This window comes from Ylistrum balloti, unplaced genomic scaffold, assembly GCF_031769215.1.
Source record: "Ylistrum balloti isolate Yb309-2 unplaced genomic scaffold, AGI_CSIRO_Ybal_v1 Utg371352, whole genome shotgun sequence".
Taxonomy (NCBI): Eukaryota; Metazoa; Mollusca; class Bivalvia; order Pectinida; family Pectinidae; genus Ylistrum; species Ylistrum balloti.
In genome coordinates, this window is record NW_026782717.1 from 193046 (window position 1) to 220076 (window position 27031).

General features: G+C 38.2%; 2 protein-coding genes across 2 annotated transcripts in view; one reads left to right on the forward strand and one right to left on the reverse strand.

Moving 5' to 3' along the window:
• Positions 1-27031, reverse strand: part of LOC132562134 (WD repeat-containing protein 49-like) — an 86858-nt gene that overhangs the window by 32487 nt on the left and 27340 nt on the right. The window contains 15 exon segments of the mRNA XM_060226859.1: positions 11057-11175; positions 13095-13224; positions 14106-14171; positions 14524-14675; positions 15315-15449; positions 15611-15776; positions 15954-16064; positions 16598-16804; positions 19483-19570; positions 19877-19992; positions 20471-20635; positions 22266-22444; positions 23798-23957; positions 24332-24396; positions 25340-25404. Of these exon segments, the coding sequence (XP_060082842.1) occupies positions 11057-11175; positions 13095-13224; positions 14106-14171; positions 14524-14675; positions 15315-15449; positions 15611-15776; positions 15954-16064; positions 16598-16804; positions 19483-19570; positions 19877-19992; positions 20471-20635; positions 22266-22444; positions 23798-23957; positions 24332-24396; positions 25340-25404 (1924 nt within the window).
• Positions 764-2311, forward strand: LOC132562136 (uncharacterized). Its single transcript, XM_060226863.1, has one exon. It carries the CDS (start codon positions 764-766, stop codon positions 2309-2311), a length of 1548 nt encoding a protein of 515 aa, XP_060082846.1.

Consider the following 27031-nt stretch of genomic DNA (forward strand, 5'->3'; position numbering starts at 1 on the left):
TCTTAAAATTTTATCAGTAAATGTTTATATATTTATGAATGATACATGTGCCAGGTTTTATAATACAAAACATTTTTTTAAATAATTTCATTAATGGCTAATTTTCTCTAAATTCTTCAAACTTTAAATTGAAAATTAAGAAATTGATCAGAGACAAGAGAAAGCGTATAAGACATAAATGCCCACTGTCCTATCAGAACAGATGTATATGATTGACTGATATTGATTTCTTTGTTTTCTCAGGTAATGAAGAATCTCTTCCTGGTGTCACAATGGGACAAGACTAACTAGAAAGCAAGCAACAGCTGTGTCCTGGATTTTTTTTATAAGAATGTGAAGTGTAAAGAATGATCAGAAGTGAAATTTGTTTACAAAATCACCATAGACACAGCAACAAAGGCCCTCAAATAAATACCACGCTTTACAGCATAATCCTTGAGCTCCACAGTGAATGTATGATTCAACCCATTGCACTCTTTCTATTTCAAACATTCCTGATAGTGAACATCCCCTCACTGTGGTTATGTTAAGGACTCCATAATTGGTACACAATCTCAACGACACGTCCTGAGGATTTCACCTTCAAGGATTGTAGCATAATCATTGTATTGAAAATAATTAAACAAACAAATTCTACGAGCCATATGACTCCTGGAAAAATATTCTTCATACAAAATTACATCAGAGGAAATCCATCCTCAATATTATCAAATCAATGATTATCTGTGTAATATATTTTTTTCAAATTTTAACTTGAAAAAAAATGTCAAGAATAAAGATACGAACGTTATATTTAGTTGTGATTGCTATATCCATATTCATTTTGTTGTTTTTCATAAATCCACTTAATCTCACAAGTTACTCAACTCTACATAAACAAAACCTGCTGCTTAACATTCAGGAGTCTTCAAGACTACATCATCTCTTCGCAAAAGACACAGAAGATGTAGGAAAAAATGAAACAGACAAAATGACTTCACCAGAAAATGTGACAAAGAAAAGCAAAATCGAAATAGACATGGATTTGCTTGAGCGAATCGAATCACTTCTGACCGACATCAGAAGTAAAAAGCGAGACAACAGGCTAGAAGTTAGCAATGGATTAAAACGTAGAAAGGATCAAGATCACACAGCAACAAATGAAAGAAAAGATATTCCAAAGGTGACAGGTCAAAGGTCAAAAGATACTGATCCAAAAGTTATAGAGTCTAAATCGATGGATGGAAAATTTGGATTTCTGTTGTCAAAATTTCGAAGAAATGAAATTTCAAATGTAACTGATGAGAAACAATTAATAGAACAGAAAAATGCAAAAGAACTTGACAAAGATTCTTTAGGGAATATTCAAGGGGTGACAAAGTATGAAAATGGACACCAGTTATCCCAACAATTAAACACCATAAGATATTCCCCGGAAACTCCCTCAAAAAGTGATAATGAAAATAAAGCTGATGTTTGTGATTCTTGCTTCAAAAATGATTTCAAGTACCTCATCAACCCAGAATCTATGTGCAAGCATTCAGGTGACCTGGATTTATTGATTGTAGTTTCTTCAGCACCATCAGATCGAAATGCTCGTGATTCGCTCCGAAAAACCTGGGCATCAACTTCAATGATGAAATCCATGAATATGAAGTGTGTTTTTTTTGTAGGAATTATTGACAATCACCAAACACAAAGGAGTCTTAAAGAGGAAAGTGAACAGTATCATGATATAGTGCAACTACAATTTAAAGATTCTTACTCCAACTTAACATACAAAACTCTGTCAGAGCTTCGCTGGGTTTCAGAATTTTGTGCAAATACAAAATACGTTATGAAGACTGACAGTGATATGTTCGTGAATACTTACATTTTACCAAATATTCTTAAAGGAATTTCAAATGCAAGGTTCATTGGGGGCCACTGTTGGGGGCCATCACCTCCACATAGGGAAGCAAATTCCAAATGGTACGTTTCTTATAAAAGTTATAGACATTCCTCATTTCCACCAATGTGTTCAGGGACAGGATATATAATCAGTCTGGATCTTGTGCTGGAAATTCTTCAAATATCCAAAAACATTCCTTATTTTCATCTTGAGGATGTATTTATTGCACTCTGTATTAAAAAGTTGAATGTAAAACCTGTGTATCTCCAGGGTTTTTCTAATATGCGTACACCATATGATGCATGTCGTTATCGCTACAAAGTCGTCACTTCTCATGAAATAGCTCCAAACCTATTGGTGAATTATTGGGAAAATATGTTAAAATGTTCAATGAAACTTGAAGAGCAACAGTATCAACCAAAAGATCTATACTTACCTTAAGAAGAAAGAGAAAACTTCTTAATACCAAAGTTCACTATAGAAATAATGTACCTTACGTGCCTTAATCCTCATTACTGTTGTTACAGCAGCACCTTATCACTGTATGTATTGACAATACCACCATACTATGCTTTGTTTATTTAGTTGCCAAAAGTGGCTTAATTTTACTTCATTATTAGTGTAATATTGATCTTAATATCTTTTAAAATTTTTTTTTCACAAATAATATCCACAGTATTTTAGTTTTCAACTCATATAATAAACAATATTTTACTTTGTTCCAAACTTGTCCAAAGAATCCTGTAGCTAATCTGGAACAGTTTGCAAGTATCTACATATCAACTAGGGGACGGACTGAAGCAATCTGTCTCCACTGAATCAACAAGTGAAGACAATATAGTCTGGGGGTGGAGGGAGACAGGGTAACATGTATCCTTATATCAGTGTGTCATACAGGCTAGATTTACTGCTCAATCAGACACTGTCATCTTCAATGTCTGTATCAGTATGACATCAGTTGTAGAATAAAAGTTGTCATGTAAGGAAGTCCCCAAACTATCAAGATAAGAGATGTTTATTCACATCTACTCTTTGTCCATTTTTCCTTTTTTGTAATATTTTACCAGTATATTTATGCCAGTCACTCTTAGGAATGCAGTATGTTACATAGTGGTGTATATAGAGTTATGGCCCTTGGTTCACACAATTTAAACATGTGTGGAGTGAAGAATTGATTCTTATACTAAATACTAGTTATGTTTTTTATAGATTCTCTAATATGTCCTGATGTTGGGTAATGTACAATTTACTGTAATATGATGTAGTGATATGTTTTATGACTTTGTACTTATAAAAGTGATGATGATTTTCCTGAGTATCTGTTTAGTGTTAATTTACTTCTTATTAACAGCCAGGGTTGTTAAATAACATGCCAGGTTTGGGTGGTGGAGGAAAGTCAGAGTTCTTCAAGAAAAACCACATAGTACCAACAGTTCCTAGTGAGTGTCATATGTAGGTCTTCAACACCTAACTCAAAGGTGGAAGGTAAATGATAAAGATGGTTAGACACCTTCACAACTCAGTCACACACCTTAACAACTCAGTCACACACCTTAACAACCCAGTCGCACACCTTAACAACTCAGTCACACACCTTAACAACCCAGTCAGACACCTTAACAACTCAGTCACACACCTAACAACTCAGTCACACACCTTAACAACTCAGTCACACACCTTAACAACTCAGTCACACACCTTAACAACCCAGTCAGACACCTTAACAACCCAGTCACACACCTTAACAACTCAGTCACACACCTTAACAACTCAGTCGCACACCTTAACAACTCAGTCGCACACCTTAACAACCCAGTCACACACCTTAACAACTCAGTCACACACCTTAACAACTCAGTCACGCACCTTAACAACTCAGTCACGCACCTTAACAACTCAGTCACACACCTTAACAACCCAGTCAGACACCTTAACAACTCAGTCACACACCTTAACAACTCAGTCACACACCTTAACAACCGAGTCACACACCTTAACAACCCAGTCACACACCTTAACAACTCAGTCACACACCTTAACAACCCAGTCACACACCTTAACAACTCAGTCACACACCTTAACAACCCAGTCAGACACCTTAACAACTCAGTCACACACCTAACAACTCAGTCACACACCTTAACAACTCAGTCACACACCTTAACAACTCAGTCACACACCTTAACAACTCAGTCGCACACCTTAACAACTCAGTCGCACACCTTAACAACTCAGTCGCACACCTTAACAACCCAGTCAGACACCTTAACAACTCAGTCACACACCTTAACAACTCAGTCACACACCTTAACAACTCAGTCACACACCTTAACAACTCAGTCACACACCTTAACAAATCAGTCACACACCTTAACAACTCAGTCTGCGCCTTAACAAATCCCGTTATTCATACTTTTCACTGTTGTTTGGTTTTCCGTCGCTGCGACTCCTCCCATTGCTGGGTATCATCTGACCAACAAACATCAGTGTTCTGGTGACGTAACAAAATCTCTGATTTATATTAATCAGAGTTATGGCCCTTATACCAAGAAATCCCCTATTTGTTCTAGATTAGTTGTATCATTTATCTTGTTTGAATAGCTCTGTAGAATGTTTCACACAGTATGCTAAATGGCCCTTCTCAGAAAAGATGACACAACGTTTGGTTCATGGTTACGTGTATGATGTTGTTATCTACTTTCCATTGTTCCATATTTCTCTTATTCAGCTATTAAAATTGAGTTAAAAATTACTTTTTTGTTGAAAATATGTTAAGTTGATAAAGTAATAAAATTAAACTGTAATTTAACGATTGTTGTACAAGTTTTTATAACAGTACTGACCCCATACACTGTGATAATACTGACCTCATACAGTGTGACAGTACTGACCCATACAGTTTGACAGTACTGACCCCTTACACTGTGACAGTACTGACCCCATACACTGTGACAATACTGACCCATACACTGTGATAGTACTGACCCCATACACTGTTATAGTACTGACCCCATACACTGTGACAGTACTGACCCCATACACTGTGATAGTACTGACCCCATACAGTGTGACAGTACTGACCCCATACACTGTGACAGTACTGACCCCATACACAGTGACAGTACTGACCCCATACACTGTGATAGTACTGACCCATCCACTGTGACAGTACTGACCCCATACACTGTGATAGTACTGACCCATCCACTGTGACAGTACTGACCCATCCACTGTGACAGTACTGACCCCATACACTGTGATAGTACTGACCCATACACTGTGACAGTACTGACCCCATACACTGTGACAGTACTGACCCCATACACTCTGATAGTACTGACCCCATACACTGTGACAGTACTGACCCCGTACACTGTGACACTACTGACCCCATACACTGTGACAGTACTGACCCCATCCACTGTGAGAGTACTGACCCCATACACTGTGACAGTACTGACCCCATACACTGTGACAGTACTGACTCCATACATTGTGACAGTACTGACCCCATACACTGTGACAGTACTGACTCCATACACTGTGACAGTACTGACCCCATACACTGTGATAGGACTGACCCCATACACTGTGACAGTACTGACCACATACACTGTGACAGTACTGACCCCATACACAGTGACAGTAGTGACCCTATACACTGTGACAGTACTGACTCCATACACTGTGACAGTACTGACCCCATACACTGTGATAGTACTGACCCATCCACTGTGACAGTACTGACCCCATACACTGTGATAGTACTGACCCATACACTGTGACAGTACTGACCCCATACACTCTGATAGTACTGACCCCATACACTGTGACAGTACTGACCCCATACACTGTGACAGTACTGACCCCATACACTGTGACAGTACTGACCCCATACACTGTGACAGTACTGACCCCATCCACTGTGACAGTACTGACCCCATACACTGTGACAGTACTGAACCCATACACTGTGACAGTACTGAACCCATACACTGTGAGAGTACTGACCCCATACACTGTGACAGTACTGACCCCATACACTGTGACAGTACTGACCCCATACACTGTGACAGTACTGACTCCATACACTGTGACAGTACTGACTCCGTACACTGTGACAGTACTGACCCCATACACTGTGACAGTACTGACCCCGTACACTGTGACAGTACTGACCCCGTACACTGTGACAGTACTGACCCCATACACTGTGACAGTACTGACCCCATACACTGTGACAGTACTGACCCCATACACTGTGACAGTACTGACCCCATACACTGTGACAGTACTGACCCCATACACTGTGACAGTACTGACCCCATACACTGTGACAGTACTGACCCCATACACTGTGACAGTACTGACCCCATACACTGTGATAGGACTGACCCCATACACTGTGACAGTACTGAACCCATACACTGTGACAGTACTGACCCCATACACTGTGACAGTACTGACCCCATACACTGTGACAGTACTGACCCCATCCACTGTGACAGTACTGACCCATACACTGTGACAGTACTGACCCCATACACTGTGACAGTACTGACCCCATACACTGTGACAGTACTGACCCCATACACTGTGATAGGACTGACCCCATACACTGTGACAGTACTGACCCCATACACTGTGACAGTACTGACCCCATACACTGTGATAGGACTGACCCCATACACTGTGACAGTACTGACCCCATACACTGTGACAGTACTGACCCCATACACTGTGACAGTACTGACCCCATACACTGTGACAGTACTGACCCCATCCACTGTGACAGTACTGACCCCATACACTGTGACAGTACTGACCCCATACACTGTGACAGTACTGACCCCATACACTGTGACAGTACTGACCCCATACACTGTGACAGTACTGACCCCATACACTGTGATAGGACTGACCCCATACACTGTGACAGTACTGACCCCATACACTGTGACAGTACTGACCCCATACACTGTGACAGTACTGACCCCATACACTGTGACAGTACTGACCCCATACACTGTGACAGTACTGACCCCATACACTGTGACAGTACTGACCCCATACACTGTGACAGTACTGACCCCATACACTGTGACAGTACTGACCCCATACACTGTGATAGTACTGACCCCATACACTCTGATAGTACTGACCCCATACACTGTGACAGTACTGACCCCATACACTGTGACAGTACTGACCCCATATACTGTGACAGTACTGACCCCATACACTGTGACAGTACTGACCCCATACACTGTGACAGTACTGACCCCATACACTGTGACAGTACTGACCCCATACACTGTGACAGTACTGACCCCATACACTGTGACAGTAGTGACCCCATACACTGTGACAGTACTGACCCCATACACTGTGACAGTAGTGACCCCATACACTGTGACAGTACTGACCCCATACACTGTGACAGTACTGACCCCATACACTGTGACAGTACTGACCCCATACACTGTGACAGTACTGACCCCATACACTGTGACAGTACTGACTCCATACACTGTGACAGTACTGACCCCATACACTGTGACAGTACTGACCCCGTACACTGTGACAGTACTGACCCCATACACAGTGACAGTACTGACCCCATACACTGTGACAGTACTGACCCCATACACTGTGACAGTACTGACCCCATACACTGTGACAGCACTGACCCCATACACTGTGACAGTACTGACCCCATACACTGTGACAGTACTGACCCCGTACACTGTGACAGTACTGACCCCGTACACTGTGACAGTACTGACCCCATACACTGTGATAGTACTAATGCACTGTTATATTATCAACTCATCCTTCAGAAACAATGCTGATGACACCAGGACAGTACATTTGTAACACTACACAATAACATCACTTTTTGTGCCATAGTGATGGGATCTTTTGTTGATGATTACCTCACCGAATATCATGAAGGAGGTCCACCATTTGCCGTTGTACTATAATATATTTTCATAGGACTCTGGTTTAAAAAAGAAATGTACTGATTTTAACAGATTTTGATGCCCATGAAATCAAGGAAAATAAATGCCCTTGTGTACTTAGGTGATTATATCCTATCTAGTGTATAGAGCAGGTGTGGAATGTATCTCAAACACATTTACATCAACACAGGGCGATCCACCACCTACTGAGAAACACAAAATGTTCTGGGTACAGATCACATTCATACATCTAGGATCGTCTCGACTGACTGATCTACCATGGCTCTAAAACCACTCTGAAGTTTTAATACATTAGGCTAAAATGTCAATTGTGTCTAGTTTTATAAATGTCTCTAAACAATAGGAAATGTCAGAAGCGGAAACATTTTCTTTTTTTTGTAACATATCCTGATCATTTTATTTGTGAAAGTGCAACCATAACTACTACAAACTACAATGTATTAGAGAGGAAGTGTAGAGTGTGAGAGAAAAATGTCAGATCCTACTTAACTCGTCTGCACAGAATAGCCAGAAGGTTAGGTACAAAGTATCAGATTAAGATGGCCAAAATACCTACAAATGTAAATAAACTGTAATGTTGGATTTAAATTTAGTGAATAAGAAACTTGTTACACTGTGAAAACCATTAAAATGCTGATGAATCCTAATTTGTCTCTGAGAGAAGTGAATGTGGAAATAAGGTCTCATTTTGTTAAAAAAAGGGAGAACACCAGGGAAACAGGGAAAACAGGAGGACATCAGGGAACACAGGAGAACATCAGGGAAAACAGGAGAACACCAGGGAAACAGGGAACACAGGAGAACATCAGGGAAAACAGGAGAACACCAGGGAAACAGGGAACACATGAGAACATCAGGGAACACAGGAGAACATCAGGGAAAACAGGAGAACACCAGGGAAACAGGGAACACAGGAGAACATCAGGGAAAACAGGAGAACATCAGGGAAGACAGGAGAACACCAGGGAACACAGGAGAACATCAGGGAACACAGGAGAACATCAGGGAACACATGAGAACATCAGGGAAAACAGGAGAACACCAGGGAAACAGGGAACACAGGAGAACATCAGGGAACACAGGAGAACATCAGGGAAAACAGGAGAACACCAGGGAAACAGGGAACACAGGAGAACATCAGGGAAAACAGGAGAACATCAGGGAAGACAGGAGAACACCAGGGAACACAGGAGAACATCAGGGAACACAGAACATCAGGGAACACAGGAGAACATAAGGGAACACAGGAGAACACCAGGGAAAACAGGAGAACATCAGGGAAAACAGGAGAACACCAGGGAAAACAGGAGAACATCAGGGAAAACAGGAGAACACCAGGGAACACAGGAGAACATCAGGGAAAACAGGAGAACACCAGGGAACACAGCATAAGACCAAGGAACACAGGAGAACATCAGGGAAAACAGGAGAACATCAGGGAATACAGGAAAACACCAGGGAACACAGGAGAACATCAGGGAAAACAGGAGAACATCAGGTAAAACAGGAGAACACTAGGGAACACAGGAGAACATCAGGGAACATAGGAGAACATCAGGGAACACAGGAGAACACCAGGGAACACAGGAGAACATCAGGGAAAACAGGAGAACACCAGGGAAAACAGGAGAACATCAGGGAAAACAGGAGAACATCAGGGAAGACAGGAGAACACCAGGGAAAACAGGAAAACACTTGAGACCATAGAAGTTACTCAGGAAACATAGAAGTACCCCAGGGGACATGGGAGTTTCTGAAGGAACACAGGAGTACTTTAGGGTACACAGAAGACGAGAAATGCATAACAATCACCACCTCACACAGTATCTAACAATATGCAATTATAATATTCCCCACAATCTGCATCTCACAACGTACTATATGATAAAAACGAAAATAGTGTACCTAAAGCAGAAAACTGACATAGATAAAGGGACACAATTCTCAATTAGAAATTGTTTACAAATAAACTACAACCTGAATGGCATATACACTATTACAGCACGTATCCAGAAGAAAACATATCTACTTTTGTAAGAAATTTTCTTCATATTAACTTGTCATCTTTATTTTCTAATACTTGTGTTACTGTGACTAAATCATCATCATTTTGACCATCACAATAATGATGGACAATTATTGTAACTGTTTCATCCAAGAGATTGTTCAGATGACAGATAATTCAACAAAGCTAAAGTTTCATTAGAAGTTTCATAACATGGCATTAAATCTTTACAACCACCTGACAATTACACAATTTACAGTTATTGTTGTAAAGCTGTGTCATTCATATTGTTATAAATGCCATACACAGGATGGTCAAGTCTGGAATTGAATGCTATTTTCAAAACTTGTCAGTCATTTAGCATCAATATATTCACATTTAGAAGCTCTGTTGTGTGGTCTTATTGATGTAAAAGTTTGTGATCATGATGCTTTATCCTTACACATGGGAGATAATGTGTCACAAACTGTCTGCAGCTTACCTAACTATGCTGCTTCTTTCAGGCTAAAATATAACTGACATAAAGTCATAGTACCATGAAAACTGACTGACTAAGAGGATCACAAACATTGATGAAATTGGAGAAAATTCCACAACAGCTGATGGCAAATAAGTATCTATAATTCATCTTCTAAGGATTTAAAAGGATTTCTTCAGTGGTGTACAGAACTTTCATAATGAGAGTAAAATTCAAAATGTTCTTCAAACTATTGAGGACGACAAAGCTGAAATAAAACACTAGAATATTGTATGTATTACCAGACAAGTGTGAGGAAACACCTTCCAATGACTTCACCATTAATATACTCAGCATATTGTCACATCTCAGTAAAAAGGTACAGAAAAATACAGACCATCAGTATGATATCACTTACAGCTGTTGATGTAAGTAGAATTCTGAGTATGATATCACTTACAGCTGTTGATGTAAGTAGAATTCTGAGTATGATATCACTTACAGCTGTTGATGCAGGTGAATTCCCATGTCAGGTAGGGCAGGTTGGGTATTATGATATCACTTACAGCTGTTGATGTAGTACAATAATTTGAAAAAAATATGATATCACTTACAGCTGTTGATGTAAGTAGAATTCTGAGTATGATATCACTTACAGCTGTTGATGTAAGTAGAATTCTGAGTATGATATCACTTACAGCTGTTGATGTAAGTAGAATTCTGAGTATGATATCACTTACAGAGTAAGGACCTGCAGGTGCTTGTCCTGTCTTCTCCCATGTCAGGTAGGGCAGGTTGGGTATTGTACCTGGTTGTTTTCTCTCTCGTTTACGTACTCGTGTCTCTTGGTAGTTTTTGCCTACAATAAATTGAAAAAAATATAAAAAGATATAGAATTAAAATGGAATTCATCAAGTATCATATCCTGAGGGAGTGATCTCCCCTGATCAACAATTTTACTACAGTGGTATACTCTGGCTATAATCTACTACAAGAGTGATCTCCCCTGATCATTAGTTTACCACAGTGGTATACTCGGCTATAATTTACTACAAGAGTGATCTCCCCTGATCATTAGTTTACTACAGTGGTATACTCAGCTATAATTTACTACAAGAGTGATCTCCCCTGATCATTAGTTTACTACAGTGGTATACTCGGCTATAATTTACTACAAGAGTGATCTCCCCTGATCATTAGTTTACTACAGTGGTATACTCAGCTATAATTTACTACAAGAGTGATCTCCCCTGATCATTAGTTTACTACTGTGGTATACTCGGCTATAATTTACTACAAGAGTGATCTCCCCTGATCATTAGTTTACTACAGTGGTATACTCTGACTATCATTTCCTACAAGAGGGATCTCCCCTGATCATTAGTTTACTACTGTGGTATACTCGGCTATAATTTACTACAAGAGTGATCTCCCCTGATCATTAGTTTACTACAGTGGTATACTCTGACTATCATTTCCTACAAGAGTGATCTCCCCTGATCATTAGTTTTACTACGGTGGTATACTCGGTTATAATTTACTACAAGAGTGATCTCCCCTGATCATTAGTTTACTACAGTGGTATACTCTGGCTATCATTTCCTACAAGAGTGATCTCCCCTGATCATTAGTTTACTACAGTGGTATACTCTGGCTATCATCTCCAACAAGAGTGATCTCCGCGATCACTAGTTTACTACAGTGGTATACTCTTGCAACCATTTCCTACAAGAGTGATCTCCCCTGATCATTAGTTTTACTACGGTGGTATTCTCTGACACTTTTTTTTTCTTTAGTTTTTGTTTTCCTACCATGATTTCACCTGATTTTTAATTTAACTAGAATGGTCATCCATGTTTTTTTTTTCTTTTTTCAAATTAATTCTTTTTCCGTCTTCCCTTATATGATGCAGGTTGAGGAGTATTGTGAATAAGTTTACCGACTGTCTTCATTACCTCACAAACAAACACACAAACACCCCTCACACACCCCCTCCCCCACACACAAACCAACCCCCTCACACACAAACCAACCCCCCCCCCCCCACACACACAACACCCCCTACACACACATACAATCCCCCCCAAACACACACACATCCCTCCCACATACAACCCCCCCCCACACACAAACCCACAACTACACACACAACCCTTCCACACACACACATCCCCCCCAACACACACAACCGAACCCTCGCACACACACACACACAACCCAGCCCTCACACACACACACACACACACACACACAACACAACCCTCACACACACACAACCCCCACCTACACACACACAACACAACCCCCCAACACACGCAACTCAACCCTCACACACACACAACCCCCTCCCCTACTTCCCCCCACACACACACAACCCAACCCTCACACACACAACTTCCACCACACACACACACACAACCCCCCCACACACACACACACACAACCCAACCCTCACACACACAACCCCCACCTACACACACACAACAACCCCCAACACACGCAACCCAACCCTCACACACACACAAAACCCCCTCCCCTACACACACAATCCCCCCCACACACACAACCCGACCCTCACACACACAAAACTTCCACCTACACACACACACACACAACCCAACCATCACACACACACAACCCCCCCCCCACCCCCCACCCCCCCCACACAACAACCCTCCCCCCCCCACACAACCCCCCCTCCCCCTTCCCCTCCCTCCCCGCCACCCTCTACAGTTCCCTCTGATAACTTATTATACTTGAGTGATATTGTCACGCTACCTAAACATGTATTGTCCCAGGTGTTGAATCTGTGTGTATCAGGTTCTGTAATGGCACGTTCATCTGGTTCCCACACACTCTCCACCTCTATCTCTAAGTCTTCCTCCTCCTGTTCCTCAGTCACTTCCTCCTGGTAAACAGAGACAACTCAACCAATTAGGTAATGAACGAGATCATAAATATGTCAAATTCTACTGATCTCTGTATATCTCCCATGTTATCACACACGCTAAAATACCAGAATGACAGATTCAGAACTCGGTAATGTTGCAATGTATTGGGTATGTCATCTTAATATCTGATGGAAATGTCAAAAATATAGATCAGTCATAAAATAAATCTCCAAAATTGCAAAACAAGGCTCTGTTTTATTTTGGTAAGAAATAAATTATTGTAACAGTAAACTCACAAACTGTTATTTATGAAAACGCTGGTCAGTCAGGCAAGTTTTCTTTTTTTCTCTATTTTGCAGTAAACAAGTCATCCCAAATTATACAAATTATGATTCCACTTTGACATGCAATATATATGCAATAAAAAATGGCCAAGTTTGATCAAAATCCTTCAAGGAATGAAGCTGTTAGAGTGCTGACAAGGATTTTCTAGGAACAATAACAGTGTTAACCATCCTTTATAAGTGTGTGGAGTTTCATAATAAATCCCTGGTGAGATGAAGCCTCTAATGTTCTGACAAACTTTTACAATACATATGTACAGGAAGATTCCTATGTCCTATTGCCAACACTTGTCATGAAAGCAATCAAGGAATACTGCCCTCTCCTTGTTTTGTTCAACTTTATCAACTTTGTTCACTAATGATAAATTGATATCCCATGTTCAATAACTATTTTTAGATCAGGCCAAGAGTTTAAAAATTGTCTGAGAGGACATAAAATATTTTAACAAACAGTCATAAAGTTATGTTTGAACAAAGATATTATATATATATAGTGTCTACAAAATAGTAAAGATACTCAGATGGTCAGAGTAAAACAGAGTTATTTCCCTTACACTGTTTCCTTCTTCATCTTCTAACTCCTCAGCTGGGTCATAGGTCTCAATTTTCCAATGTTCTTCCTGGAAACAAAGATAAAATATTTATACACCAAACAAATATTTTGTCAAATTCAAAATGGGTTTTTTTTCAAAGGTTTATACAAAAGTTCTTATTACAAAAGAATGTAAAAATAACAATCATAACAATTCATCAAAGCTTTATGATTGTGGGAAAGATCATGATAGAGTACTTTAGTCTCAATAAAAGTCAAAATTGAATCATACTTGATCAAAGAATTCTTTAAGTATCAAAAACCAGTATCACAAATGACCTTAAACTGATTTTTCCCAACGATAAAACTGACAGTTAATGACCTTATCAGTGAATGACCTTGATATTTGGTGACCTTGACATCTGGTGAATTAGACATACCTGTCCAAAGATTCCAATTTTGTTGCCACGAACATCATGGACAGCCACACTACAGTCAGAGGAAGCCGTGATGATAAGGCTACGTTCATTTCTCTCACACATATCAATAGAGTTGATCATGTCTGTATGTGCCTGGAACTGACACTTCATCGCTGAAAATATGAAACAGATCAAATATTTAGACCAATTCCTTTATAAATAGATAAAAATAACTATTCATAGATCACAGATCTCAAGTCATGTTTCAAATATTTAAATTTTCCCAGATCTTCGGCGAGATTTATCATCTTTTCTATTTGACCCTAAAAATAGGTCAATGTCATTTATATCAATAAACACTGAAGCAATCATTCTTACATATTTAGTCTCTTACATTTTTGTTACTATATTGCAGTATGATGTTTGGCAAATATTGCTGGCAAAAAAAAATTAAAGAAACTTGATTTTATGTGGGGTTTTTCTATTTCAAATTACTGAAGCTTGCTATAGACAAAGAGAAAAAAACATCATACTGCAATATAGTAACAAAAATGTAAATGGTTAAAAAACTTCCAATCAAATTCATCTCCACAACCATATAAGGACATGATCTGAATCCCAGGTATCAATCACAGACTTAAGTATGGTCACTCTATGAGAGTGGCCTCTGTACAGTTTTAGTGATAGTCTTACTCCATAGCTAAAAACTTAACACCTGAAAAAACGGAGTGTGACATTCCAGGACAGGACATGAGTACCACTTATGAGAATTTGACTTCAGTAAGACTGATGAAGACCGTAGTAAAACTCACGAGGACTTGACTTGAGTATGACATCAGTCTGGCTATGCATGCAGTATTCTGTGATCTCCCACACTTTGATATTTCCATCAGCATCACCAGTCACTAACCATTGATTGAGTTTATCAGTTGCCATGATGATGCTTGCTGCACAAAAAAATTTGCACTGATTTACACAACAATAGATAAAGCTGTTTTAATTCAGTTTTCTCAACTTAAAACTTTCATTTTTATTTACAGTAAAAATTGTCTCTGATGATTGATAGGGAGATGATTGACAGATATAAAATGACGATCAGGATACTAACCATTAGTGTGGGCTGTGAACTCTGCCACTAAAGAACTGGTAGAAGTGTTCCAGAACCTAACAATGCCACCACCACCACATGACATCAGATTGGCACCACCACCACCAGAATTAGTTTTTCTGCTTTCCAAGAAAATCAGTCGTGAAACGGCAAATCCAAATTCATTCTGTAGAAAACAAACAGAAATTACTTAAAATATAAAGAAACATTCAATTAAACTTTCTCAGAGTGTGACACGAAGTGAATGTGAAGATACATCCAATAAGTATCAAACTGATGGTCATTTTTAGACTGTCCAATTGGAGTGGAGACACAATAAAGTAAAAATACAAAGTCAACCTACCTGTTCTTCTTTAGTTCCACCATTAGAAGTAGATTTAGGACGAGACTTGGGACGAGAGTTGGGGCGAGATCTTGGGCATGATTCAGCATCGGATTCCAATGTTCTTGTCACCTGCAGGAAATGAAATTATAGTACGTCATTAATCTATACTTTGGTTTTCTTTACTTTATTGTCATGTTGATGTCGTGATTTGACATTACTGTGAATCATTAAATTTAGTGTTGTAATAATTTTCCTTGATTTTTTGTGTACTTTTATTTTAAGAATTCATTAGTCCACACCCTGTTTAAATGTGATGAAAGTGATTCATTGAACTACTTGTATCCTGGAAATTAAGTGAAACTGTATTCTTTCTTAAAAACCACAAATATTGAGCATCATGTAATATAGGATTTTACAGTGTAGCATTTCAGTGCCTCCACGGCTACTCAAATCAAACATTTATATCTAAAGGAAACTCATGTACAACCCTGTATATAAATCTTCACATTTACAATGTTTCCAGTATATCAATAAAAGAAGAAACAGATTCCACCAGAAAAGTAAACAGATCAGTGTCATTTTGACACTTCTCCTCACTCATAAAACAGGCTTTGATAATCATTCGGAACAAACTTTTCTAATGACATCCAATTCTGACTCACATCTCTATTTGTAGAAGAAATAATGGATTTTGTGCTAGATTTCAGCATCTTCCGGCGAGAGCGTTGACTCAAATGACGTGATGCCTGCTCAGAGTTTGTATTCCAGACAACGATTTCTCCATCATATGATCCAGTTACCATGGTGTTTGGACTCGTAAAGGTACAGCAAAGAATATCCTCTGGATGTTCCTAAATCAAAAAATGCATCTTATAATATACTATAATATACAGGGATATGATACACCAGGTCACTATAATATACAGTTAGGATATGATACACCAGGTCACTATAATATACAGTTAGGATATGATACACCAGGTCACTATAATATACAGAGATATGATACACCAGGTCACTATAATATACAGGGATATGATACACCAGGTCACTATAATATACAGTTAGGATATGATACACCAGGTCACTATAATATACAGTTAGGATATGATACACCAGGTCACTATAATATACAGTTAGGATATGATACACCAGGTCACTATAATATACAGGGATATGATACACCAGGTCACTATAATATACAGTTAGGATATGATACACCAGGTCACTATAATATACAGTTAGGATATGATACACCAGGTCACTTTAGGATATGATACACCAGCTCACTATAATATACAGGGATATGATACACCAGGTCACTATAATATACAGTTAGGATATGATACACCAGGTCACTATAATATACAGAGATATGATACACCAGGTCACTATAATATACAGGGATATGATACACCAGCTCACTATAATATACAGGGATATGATACACCAGCTCACTATAATATACAGAGATATGATACACCAGGTCACTATAATATACAGGGATATGATACACCAGGTCACTATAATATACAGGGATATGATACACCAGGTCACTATAATATACAGTTAGGATATGATACACCAGGTCACTATAATATACAGGGATATGATACACCAGGTCACTATAATATACAGTTAGGATATGATACACCAGGTCACTATAATATACAGGGATATGATACACCAGGTCACTATAATATACAGTTAGGATATGATACACCAGGTCACTATAATATACAGTTAGGATATGATACACCAGGTCACTATAATATACAGAGATATGATACACCAGGTCACTATAATATACAGGGATATGATACACCAGGTCACTATAATATACAGGGATATGATACACCAGGTCACTATAATATACAGTTAGGATATGATACACCAGGTCACTATAATATACAGAGATATGATACACCAGGTCACTATAATATACAGGGATATGATACACCAGCTCACTATAATATACAGGGATATGATACACCAGCTCACTATAATATACAGGGATATGATACACCAGGTCACTATAATATACAGGGATATGATACACCAGCTCACTATAATATACAGGGATATGATACACCAGCTCACTATAATATACAGGGATATGATACACCAGGTCACTATAATATACAGTTAGGATATGATACACCAGGTCACTATAATATACAGAGATATGATACACCAGGTCACTATAATATACAGGGATATGATACACCAGGTCACTATAATATACAGGGATATGATACACCAGGTCACTATAATATACAGTTAGGATATGATACACCAGGTCACTATAATATACAGGGATATGATACACCAGGTCACTATAATATACAGTTAGGATATGATACACCAGGTCACTATAATATACAGGGATATGATACACCAGGTCACTATAATATACAGTTAGGATATGATACACCAGGTCACTATAATATACAGTTAGGATATGATACACCAGGTCACTATAATATACAGTTAGGATATGATACACCAGGTCACTATAATATACAGGGATATGATACACCAGGTCACTATAATATACAGTTAGGATATGATACACCAGGTCACTATAATATACAGGGATATGATACACCAGGTCACTATAATATACAGTTAGGATATGATACACCAGGTCACTATAATATACAGAGATATGATACACCAGGTCACTATAATATACAGTTAGGATATGATACACCAGGTCACTATAATATACAGTTAGGATATGATACACCAGGTCACTATAATATACAGTTAGGATATGATACACCAGGTCACTATAATATACAGTTAGGATATGATACACCAGGTCACTATAATATACAGGGATATGATACACAAGGTCACTATAATATACAGTTAGGATATGATACACCAGGTCACTATAATATACAGGGATATGATACACCAGGTCACTATAATATACAGTTAGGATATGATACACCAGGTCACTATAATATACAGTTAGGATATGATACACCAGGTCACTATAATATACAGTTAGGATATGATACACCAGGTCACTATAATATACAGTTAGGATATGATACACCAGGTCACTATAATATACAGTTAGGATATGATACACCAGGTCACTATAATATACAGTTAGGATATGATACACCAGGTCACTATAATATACAGTTAGGATATGATACACCAGGTCACTATAATATACAGTTAGGATATGATACACCAGGTCACTATAATATACAGTTAGGATATGATACACCAGGTCACTATAATATACAGGGATATGATACACCAGGTCACTATAATATACAGTTAGGATATGATACACCAGGTCACTATAATATACAGTTAGGATATGATACACCAGGTCACTATAATATACAGTTAGGATATGATACACCAGGTCAGTATAGTACAAATATAGATAGAATCTTAATAATTATAAAAATTGTAAGTTCAGTACACTAATTAACATCTATGCTCATTGATAAGCAAAACATTCTGGCTGAATGAGATATGATCTGAACATATATTTATTATAAACATATTGACAACTAACCTGTCCTCCTTTCCATTCTGACGGTTGGACTGTTGAGAACAGGGCACCAGTGTCTCGCAGAGCTGAGTCTCGGAATATTGTAACATATCTACAGCAAAATAATCAACCAATAACACAATAAAATCTAGACATCTGATTTAATATAATTGTATTATAATATATAATTATAATTTATGTAATTGTAATATTTGATAATGGTAGATTTGGTATTGTTTATAAAACTATTTTGTTTAGGTTTAACTGTTGGAAGTAGTCTGGCACAGCTCATTACAGCCTTGTGATGTTGTGGCAAATCAAAATCAAGTTAAAACAATCTGTGCTAATAATTAAACAAAGGGAGATAACTTTAATACAAAGGATTTAACCTTGAAATAAACCACACTAATTAACAAACCTTGCCCATCCCACCACAACTACGCTGCGTTTGAGGTTCAGGACTTGTCCTACATCAGCTGGTTGACCACCAGCACACTCCAGAGAATGAGAGTTGTGACCGTTAAAATCCCAGATCTGTAAAATAGGAACAAGATTTCTGATATATATCACTAAATCAAATAGTTGATTTGACTTACAAATGAACAATGATATTTCTTAAATACAAGGAAAAGATATTTGACAATAGAATCCTTAGTTTTATAGTCATAGTCTTAAAATTAAATTATTTATAATAATCAATGAGTATTCTATGTAACAGAACTATTTTATCCATAAAAATCAAGAAAAAATCAATGGTAATGTACAATGTATTTCATTTCTTTATCTGAGAAGGCTAAATCACAATATGTAACACCTGCGAAATATTTGAAAAAGTAGTAAAAGAATTATGTTTCAAATTATTCACAAATTGAGAGTCAAACCATGATCTTAAAGGGACAAAAACAGTTATAAATATTGAAGAACAAAAACAAATAATCTGACTTCAAATATTTATTTATTTTTTATTGAGGAAATATTTCTTTGCCTTCCATTTTGTTGGGTAATATTTTACCTTAACAGTGCCATCGGTACTGCCCGTAAATAACTTTGTACCAGTTGGATCTTGGGACAGACATGTGACCTCTGCATTGCCATGGGCACTGCTGAACTGTTTGACCTTTTGACCTGTATCAATCATCCAGATAATGAGGATTCCTGACTGACAAACACTGACCACCTAAGTAAAAAAGAAACGAATACAAATGAACAACATGAAGTAATATATGAGATAAGTAATACTGGTATTATCTGTAGTTTTATACAACATGAACCAAACGGTAAAATGTCTTATCAAATACTTTAAAGCTAAATTCCACTTTTATTTTTATATGACATTAATGGCCCAAATACAGCAGTAGTACATATATCTATCCTATAATATAAGAACTTTAATCTCAAACTCTGAAGATTACATTAAGGCAATATACCTATCATACATTACCTAATTAACAACTATATGTATTATATCATTGTTAAAAGGGAGGATTGAAAAAGGTCACTTCCTACTGGACTTGAACTAATGCCCTCTATTTCTCATCCTAGCTTAAACTCCACAGGACTCAAACTAGAGACATCTAGGTGTCATCCTGGTGCAGCTTCTACAGGACTCAAACTAGAGACATCTAGGTGTCATCCTGGTGCAGCTTCTACAGGACTCAAACTAGAGACATCTAGGTGTCATCCTGGTGCAGCTTCTACAGGACTCAAACTAGAGACATCTAGGTGTCATCCTGGTGCAGCTTCTACAGGACTCAAACTAGAGACATCTAGGTGTCATCCTGGTGCAGCTTCTACAGGACTCAAACTAGAGACATCTAGGTGTCATCCTGGTGCAGCTTCCACAGAATGCTATCTAGAGACATCTCTCAGCCTGGCCCAGCCCCTACACGACCTGCACTAGAGATCTCTCAGACTCAGCCTGGCCCAGCCCCTACACGACCTGAACTAGAGATCTCTCACTCTCAGTCTGGCCCAGTCCCTACACGACTTAAACTGGAGATCTCTCAGACTCAGCCTGGCCCAGTCCCTACACGACCTGAACTAGAGATCTCTCACTCTCAGTCTGGCCCAGTCCCTACAGGACCTGAACTAGAGATCTCTCATTCTCAGCCTGGCCCAGCCCCTACAGGACCTGAACTAGAGATCTCACGACCTGAACTAGAGATCTCTCACTCTCAGCCTGGCCCAGTCCCTACACGACTTAAACTAGAGATCTCTCACTCTCAGCCTGGCCCAGCCCCTACAGGACCTAAACTAGAGATCTCTCATTCTCAGCCTGGCCCAGCCCCTACAGGACCTGAACTAGAGATCTCTCACTCTCAGCCTGGCCCAGCCCCTACAGGACCTAAACTAGAGATCTCTCACTCTCAGCCTGGCCCAGCCCCTACAGGACCTAAACTAGAGATCTCTCACTCTCAGCCTGGCCCAGCCCCTACACGACTTAAACTGGAGATCTCTCACTCTCAGCCTGGCCCAGCCCCTACAGGACCTGAACTAGAGATCTCTCACACTCAGCCTGGCCCAGCCCCTACAGGACCTGAACTAGAGATCTCTCACTCTCAGTCTGGCCCAGTCCCTACACGACTTAAACTGGAGATCTCTCACTCTCAGCCTGGCCCAGCCCCTACAGGACCTAAACTAGAGATCTCTCACATTCAGCCTGGCCCAGCCCCTACAGGACCTGAACTAGAGATCTCTCACTCTCTATGCTAATCCACTATCACTGTGCTAAAGAGAAATTCACACTTGTTCAGACTTGTTAGTTTGGTGATTCTCTTTTGAAAATCTTAATTTGGTTCTAAAAATACCTGATTGTAGGTACTGTTATAGATGGCAGCGATCACAGGTTTGTCATGTGACATGACACGATCCCGAATCTCTGCCTTCATTTCCATCATAGTCAGCTGGTAATTAAATGTGATGAGCAAGCGATTCTTCTCAAGCCCACTTCTCTCTCTTTGTTCATCAAAATACAGGCAGCTGTAGACTGTGGTAAAGAAATATACACTTTTTACAAATCTGTAGTGAAATATGGACAAAATGAAGATAAAATACACAAATATCTGATGTTTTTAAGAGTAGTACTATCTTATGTGATTTGCTGATACCAAGGATACATTCATTTTTACAAATCTTTGATAAACAAAAATTAATGCAAATAAATCTACATTCAGAACTGATTGTTTCACCACTTCCAGTAACTTTGCAAACATTCATATCCAACACACCCTCTGGGTCCTTGGGAGCATGCCTGCTCTACCCACCTTCTGGCTCCATTAGGTACATTTGAAATTCAATCCACCTTCCAGATTTCTGGTGAAAATTTTGAATCAACCCACCTTTTCCTCCCTCCATAGACCATTTTGGCTCATTAACCCATCATTTGCACTCTAGGAACCATTTTGACTCAACCCATCTTCTTCCCACTAATGCACATATGTACTCATGTGCCCCTTCTAACCACTTGGTAACATTTTGATTCAACCCACTTTCTGGTCCCTTAGGGAATATTTTGATTCAACCCACCGTCTGGTCCTTTAGGGAACATTTTGATTCAACCCACCTTCTGGTCCTTTAGGGAACATTTTGATTCAACCCACCTTCTGGTCCTTTAGGGAACATTTTGATTCAACCCACCTTCTGGTCCTTTAGGGAACATTTTGATTCAACCCACTTTCTGGTCCTTTAGGGAACATTTTGATTCAACCCACTTTCTGGTCCCTTAGGGAATATTTTGATTCAACCCACCGTCTGGTCCTTTAGGGAACATTTTGATTCAACCCACCTTCTGGTCCTTTAGGGAACATTTTGATTCAACCCACTTTCTGGTCCTTTAGGGAACATTTTGATTCAACTCACTTTCTGGTCCTTTAGGGAACATTTTGATTCAACCCACCTTCTGGTCCTTTAGGGAACATTTTGATTCAACCCACCTTCTGGTCATTTAGGGAACATTTTGATTCAACCCACTTTCTGGTCCTTTAGGGAACATTTTGATTCAACCCACTTTCTGGTCCTTTAGGGAACATTTTGATTCAACCCACCTTCTGGTCCTTTAGGGAACATTTTGATTCAACCCACTTTCTGGTCCTTTAGGGAACATTTTGATTCAACCCACCTTCTGGTCATTTAGGGAACATTTTGATTCAACCCACCTTCTGGTCCTTTAGGGAACATTTTGATTCAACCCACTTTCTGGTCCTTTAGGGAACATTTTGATTCAACCCACCTTCTGGTCCTTTAGGGAACATTTTGATTCAACCCACCTTCTGGTCCTTTAGGGAACATTTTGATTCAACCCACCTTCTGGTCCTTTAGGGAACATTTTGATTCAACCCACCTTCTGGTCCTTTAGGGAACATTCCTGCAAGTCTCTGTATACAAACTTGGAGCTGAACATCCCAGATCCTCAAGACTTTGTCCTTAGAGAAACTAATCAGCTGAGCACGACTCTTCATGAAGTGCACCTGTATCACACTTGCCATGTGACCTCTGAGCACCTGTAGCAAAAGGTCAACCAAAGGTCAAAGGCCATGCAACTAAGGATAGACTGAAATCATTATGCATGCGTAGAAGATCTTGTGGTAACTGGTCTTTTGGATACAAAAACTTAAAAACCTACGAGCAAAAAAAAGAAAAACACAAAAAAAAAACCTATTTCAAGAAAATGATATTTACAGTATAAGCTAGGTTTAAATAAATCAGCACTCTGGTTAACTTTAAATTCAATTTGCTATCACTTCTACTGCAATCCTACAATAACAACATATTTGCATTTATTAGTGGTATTGTTTGATTTCAAGAAAAAACAAGGTCAAGTATCAATAAGGTTTATGTTAGACAGGTCAAAGTTTGATTAATTTGAAATACATACCCCGTTTGGTTTGGAGACTACATATGGATTCCAAAGACAGACATGGTGATTCACACCAGCTGTGGCTGAAACAGGAGATGTGACATATAACTATACATCACACACTCATCAAACAGAGCAGCCAGGCCATCAGACAAACCCCTAACATGGTCCATAGCTCACATGTGTGTGTATATTACATTCATATCATTTTTTAAGCCCCTGTGATTATGTGGCAAATTAGATCTCAGATATTTATGTTTTTACATAAATCTTCCATATTGATCATAATTTCAAAATTCCTCCTAAATAAAGTCATTTATTTTAAAGAAGTTTAAAAATAATGTTTTTATAATAACTAATCAGTGGCCAGACCATCTGTCCTAAAAGCTTCAAGTTCCTGGAAGTTCATAGCTAGAATCAGATGCATGAAAATGAACCAAGGGCCATAACTCTGTAAATATAGATGGAGTACATGATTTGATATCAGTATGTGATGCTCCTCCATTCCAAGACATAATTGTAAAGAGAATATAAATTGTGGATGGCAAAGAAGGGGCATAACTCTGTCAGTAACTGATTTATAATTTGACACCCGGAGTCCTCTAAAGTGATACTCACACACTGACTAAAGTTGGTACATCACATTTCAAAAGTAAACTTTAATGTTTGTGTTGGTTCTTCTATTTTTTAGTTTTTAAATTTAATTAAAAAACAAAAGAAGAAAAAAAATTCATTTCAATAATTAAACTTTAATTATTTTCAAAATTTTTCTTTTTGGTTTTAAATTCAATTACCGGTAAAAAATAAAATTTAAAAAAATATCATAATCAGCATATTATGATAAATTATGAAGAAAAAAATAAGAAAATCTTTCCGTGACAATTTTTATGATTTTATCAAACAATCCACAAATTTGTTGTAAGTAAACAAATTCTGTAGGATACATTGAGGATTGTTTTCAGAGTATATTTCTACTTTTCTATCATTTTTCTGAATTTAGACAGTATCACTTTTAGAGCTACTTACCTATGAGGTTAAGTGTTTGATTGTAATCAAATGCATTGATTCCCTGTGATATGTGAAACTCAGACCTAAAAATAGAAGTAAATACAGGTGAGAAGGAGTATAAAGAGTCAAGATCCCAGGAACACAGAATTTTCCACTAAAACAGTTTTTCTTTGGAAATATTTCTTTCAACAGAATTTGTATAATGTATCTGTTTTTACACTTAATAAATTTCAAAATTAAGATACGCCCAATATCCATTGTACATTAACTCTGAATTGGGAGAAACAAGACATATGTAAATCAAATGAATATTTCTTTCTTTATCTTACATTTGGGGTGCTGGTAGGGGATTCAATTTTTGAAAGGAAAATTGTGGGAAAGTGACCTTTAAACAAGAGTGATATGTATGTAAATGAATTCAGTTTTAAAGATTTAAGATTTGAATATTTGAATCAATAACAATGACATTAAGAACAAAACGATTAATATAAAATACACTAGTAAGTAAGATATATATTGGTAAAATCTTATTGAAATATATTTGTCAAACAAAAAATAGAAGACATGGTACAAATAGAATGCAGGTACAAAATAAATATATACACTTGATAATATTTAAGGTGTAACATCAGTGTTTGAAAGTGAGCGATACATTACATGAACAGAGACATGACAGTGATGGATACATTACATTAACAGGGACATGACATAGACAGATACATTACATTAACAGAGACATGACAACGATGGATACATTACATTAACAGGGACATGACATAGACAGATACATTACATTAACAGAGACATGACAACGATGGATACATTACATTAACAGGGACATGACATAGACAGATACATTACATTAACAGAGACATGACAACGATGGATACATTACATTAACAGGGACATGAAAGAGACAGATACATTACATTAACAGGGACATGACAACAATGGATACATTTCATTACCAGGGACATGAAAGAGACAGATACATTACATAAACAGGGACATGAAAGAGACAGATACATTACATTAACAGGGACATGACATAGACAGATACATTACATTAACAGAGACATGACAACGATGGATACATTACATTAACAGGGACATGAAAGAGACAGATACATTACATTAACAGGGACATGACAACGATGGATACATTTCATTACCAGGCATATGAAAGAGACAGATACATTACATAAACAGGGACATGAAAGAGACAGATATATTACATTAACAGGGACATGACAGCAACGGATACATTACATTAACAGGGACATGGCAGTGATGGATACATTACATTAACAGGGACATGACAGTGATGGATACATTACATTAACAGGGACATGAAAGAGACAGATACATTACATTAACAGGGACATGACAGTAATTGATACATTACATTAACAGGGACATGACAACGATGGATACATTACATTAACAGGGACATGACATAGACAGATACATTACATTAACAGGGACATGACAACGATGGATACATTACATTAACAGGGACATGACATAGACAGATACATTACATTAACAGGGACATGACAACGATGGATACATTACATTAACAGGGACATGACATAGACAGATACATTACATTAACAGGGACATGACAACGATGGATACATTACATTAACAGGGACATGACAGTGATGGATACATTACATTAACAGGGACATGAAAGAGACAGATACATTA

Coding starts and splice junctions, on each gene's coding strand:
- LOC132562136 (XM_060226863.1), top strand. CDS start 764: ATGTCAAGAATAAAGATACGAACGTTATATTTAGTTGTGATTGCTATA.